The sequence below is a fragment of the Monopterus albus genome, unplaced genomic scaffold, assembly GCF_001952655.1.
Source record: "Monopterus albus unplaced genomic scaffold, M_albus_1.0 scaffold215.1, whole genome shotgun sequence".
In the NCBI taxonomy this organism is placed as follows: Eukaryota; Metazoa; Chordata; class Actinopteri; order Synbranchiformes; family Synbranchidae; genus Monopterus; species Monopterus albus.
Genome location: NW_018128095.1, coordinates 321,173 through 324,903, shown reverse-complemented (window position 1 = coordinate 324,903; position 3,731 = coordinate 321,173). Strand labels below are relative to the sequence as shown.

The window sequence follows — 3,731 nt, the reverse complement described above, 5'->3', positions numbered from 1 at the left end:
AGCTGGAGGAAGTGTCTGGAGAAAGGGAAGTCTGGGCATCTTTGCTTAGACTGCTGCCCCCGCGACCCGGTTCCGGATAAGCGGAGGAAAATGGATGGCTGGATGGAGCAGCAGACACACTCATGTCACTGGAAGCAGAAAGCCTCCAGTTTTGATTTTTGCCTTTTTGCCAGTCAGTGTGATCAGAATCAGACCATGTTATCATATTGTGACAACTCATGGCTGAAGTTCATGGAATTTGTGAAGTGATTTTCAAACCTAACACACTTCCCCATCCCCCAGTCTCCATCCCACAGGGGGAAGCGGCAGCAGCAGGAGCTGATCACAGAGCTCAGAAGACGACAAGGAAAGGACAGTCGCCATGTTTACGAAGGGAAGGATGGAGCCATAGAGGACATCATCACAGGTAAACATGTCATCATTGGTAAACAGGGGCCAGCACATTCGAGACTGAGTATGCAGTGAGATAAAGCTGTGAGTATGCCTGATTCTGTTTTATGAAGCTCAGTTAGTGCATACATGTATGCAATGATACATTGCATCACATGTATCTGTAAACATCTGAATCATCATTATTAAACATTTGGAAGATGATCAGTGATGTAGTACTCATGCAGGTGACTTCACATTTGAGCTTAAACTAAATAAATAATGGCTCAAATTTTAAACAACCATAGTTTATTATATAATTAAGCTTACAAACCCCAATTCCAGTGAAGTTGGGACATTGAGTAAAATGTAAATAAAAACAGAATACAATCACTTGCAAATCCTTTTTGACCCATATTTAATTGAATACACCACAAAGATAAGATATTTAATGTTCAAACTAATAAACTTTATTGTTTTTTTGCAAATATTCACTCATTTTAAATTTGGTGCCTGGAACACGTTCCAAAAGAGCTGGGACAGGGGCAACAAAGACTGGGAAAGTTGAGGAATGCTCAAAAACCACCTGTTTGGAACATTCCACAGGTGAACAAGTTTATTGGAAACAGGTGAGCATCATGACCAGATATAAAAGGAGCATAAAAGGCTCAGTGATTCACAAGCAAGAACAGGGCATGGTTTACCACTTTGTGCGTGAGCAAATAGTCCAACAGTTTAAGAACCACATTTCTCAACGTACAGTTGCAAGGAATTTAGGTATTTCATCATCTACAGTCCATAATATCATCAAAAGATTCAGATCTCTGCACGTAAGCAGCAAGGCCGTAAACCAATGCTGAATGCCCATGACCTTCGATCCCTCAGGCAGCGCTGCATTAAAAATAGACATCATTCTGTAAAGGACATTACCACGTGGGCTCAGGACCACTTCGGAAAACCATTGTCAGTTGACACAGCTTGTCACAACATCTACAAGTGCAAGTTAAAAATCAACCATGCAAAGCAAAAGCCATACATCAACAACACCCAGAAACGCCACCGGCTTCTCTGGGCCCGAGCTCATCTGAGATGGACTGATGCAAAGTGGCAAAGTGCACTGTGGTCTGATGAGTTCACGTTTCAAATTGTTTATGGAAATCATGGACGTCATGTCCTCTGGACTAAGGAGGAAGAGGACCATTCAGATTGTTATCAGCACAAAGTTCAAAAGCCAGCATCTGTGATGGTATGGGGGTGTCTTAGTGCCCATGGCATGGGTAACCTGCACATCTGTGAAGGCACAAGTACATACAGGTCTTGGAGCAAAATATGCTGCCATCCAAGTGATGTTTTTTTCAGGGATATCCCTGCTTATTTCAGCAAGACAATGCCAAGCCACATTCTGCACGTGTTACAACAGCGTGGCTTCATATTAAAAGAGTGTGGGTATTAGACTGGCCTTCCTGCAGTCCAAACCTGTGTCCCATTGAAAATGTGTGGTGCATTATGAAGCGCAAAATATGACAACGCAGATCCTGGACTGTTGAGCAACTGAAGTCGTACATCACGCAAGAATAAGAAAGAATTCCACCTACGAAGCTTCAACAGTTAGTGTCCTCAGTTCCCAAACGCTTATTAAGTGTTGTTAAAAGGAAAGGTGATGTAACACAGTGGTAAAAATACCCCTGTCCCAGCTTTTTTGGAACGTGTTGCAGGCATCAAGTTCAAAATGAGTGAATATTTGCAAAAAACAATAAAGTTCATCAGTTTGAACATTAAATAACTTGTCCTCATGGTGTATTCAATTAAATATGGGTCAAAAAGGATTTGCAAGTGAATATTCTGTTTTTATTTACATTTTACACAATGTCCCAACTTCATTGGAATTGGGGTTTGTATAATTGAACTGGGCTCTGTGTGGATTAAATTGTTTGAATTTTACAGGGGGTTGTATAGATTTCAGAAACATCAACACAATCAGGAAAACTGGCAAACACCTCACCACACAGTGTTATACTTTAAGGTGACTTTGTATTTAATCATTTCACCTGCAGCTAGTGCTAGGAAACCAAGTGTACATCATGCACATTATCTTCCACATTATTCTTTGATTAACACCAGTTCATGTGTGAGAAGGTTTCTGATGCGTACACATCATACACATCTGGGCTCAGGTGTTCCCTGTTGTCTAATTTTTTTAATCTTACCTGCAGCTCTCAAGACTGTCCCCTTCACGGCTCGATCAGCCAAACGCAGCTCTCGCTTTTTCTGTGATGCCACCCACACCGAGGAGCACTACTGAGGAGGAGAGAGAGCTTATATGTGGGCATGTTTGAAGACATTTTGAATTGAATTCCTTTGTCATCGTATGCTCTGCAAACAACGAAATTAGGAGTGCAACTCCATTTGGTGCATAAAGAAGGAACACGGAAACACTAAAACCACACAGGACACCGAGTAACAACAGTAATCAAACAACAATTAAAAATAGTTATGTTACACATTACATCAGTTGAAGTGCAAAGTATAACAACATAGCAGCACTGACCCATTATCAATGCATATTAGAGTACAGTACACAGATGACCCTGAAAAAGAAACTGTCCCTCAGTCTGGAGGTGCGTGCTCTGGCTGGCCTACAGCGCCTGCCTGGGGGCAACAGTTCAAACAAACAATGACCAGGGTGAGAGGAGTCTTTAACAATGTTTTTAGCTCCACTGAGACAACGTGAAGTTGCAGGGTCCTCCAAGAATTGCAGCTGGCAGCCAATGATTTTTTTCTGCTGCTTTCACTACTCTTTGCAGCAAATTTTTATCTGTTGCAGAGCAGCTTGTGTACCACACTGAAATATAGTATGTCAGGATGAACTCCACCGCTGCTCAGTAGAAGGCAATCAGCATCCTCCTCTCTATGTCATTCCTCCTGAGCCCTCTCAGGAAGTGGGAGTCTCTGATTTGCCCTCTTCACAATGGCAGTGGTGTCTTCTTCAGCTAGTCACGCCCACTTCTAATCGATGGGACCAATTAGCACTTTGAACATTTCTGATCAATCATTGTGATGACGTTTTGTTATTTCATTGGTCAGCCTGAGCACAGACCCAGCACCCAGACACCACCTGACCTCTGGGATTTTTGTTCGGATGTTAACACTGGCCTGTACATTGTCATTCAACTCCATTCAGAACTTAAAACAACCCTCAATTCTGTCTGGTTGTAAATTTATATATGACAGCAACTGGCTGACCTGGTGTCAGCCTGGCTGCACTCTCACTGAACAATCTCAAGAAACACTCAGCAGCTGTTGCTGAGCTTTTGATCATATCGCATGAAATTCCTCAGTAGAATAAGTAACCTAATTTACAG

The 3,731-nt window shown here is 42.2% G+C and overlaps 1 protein-coding gene across 1 annotated transcript in view; it reads left to right on the top strand.

Annotated features, from left to right (window-relative positions):
- fmnl2b (formin-like 2b) overlaps positions 1-2,695 on the top strand; it is a 27,856-nt gene extending 25,161 nt beyond the window's left edge. Inside the window, 2 exon segments of the mRNA XM_020619158.1 lie at positions 283-406; positions 2,583-2,695. Of these exon segments, the coding sequence (XP_020474814.1) occupies positions 283-406; positions 2,583-2,671 (213 nt within the window). The 3' untranslated portion in view covers positions 2,672-2,695.
- Positions 2,696-3,731: the final 1,036 nt, after the last annotated feature.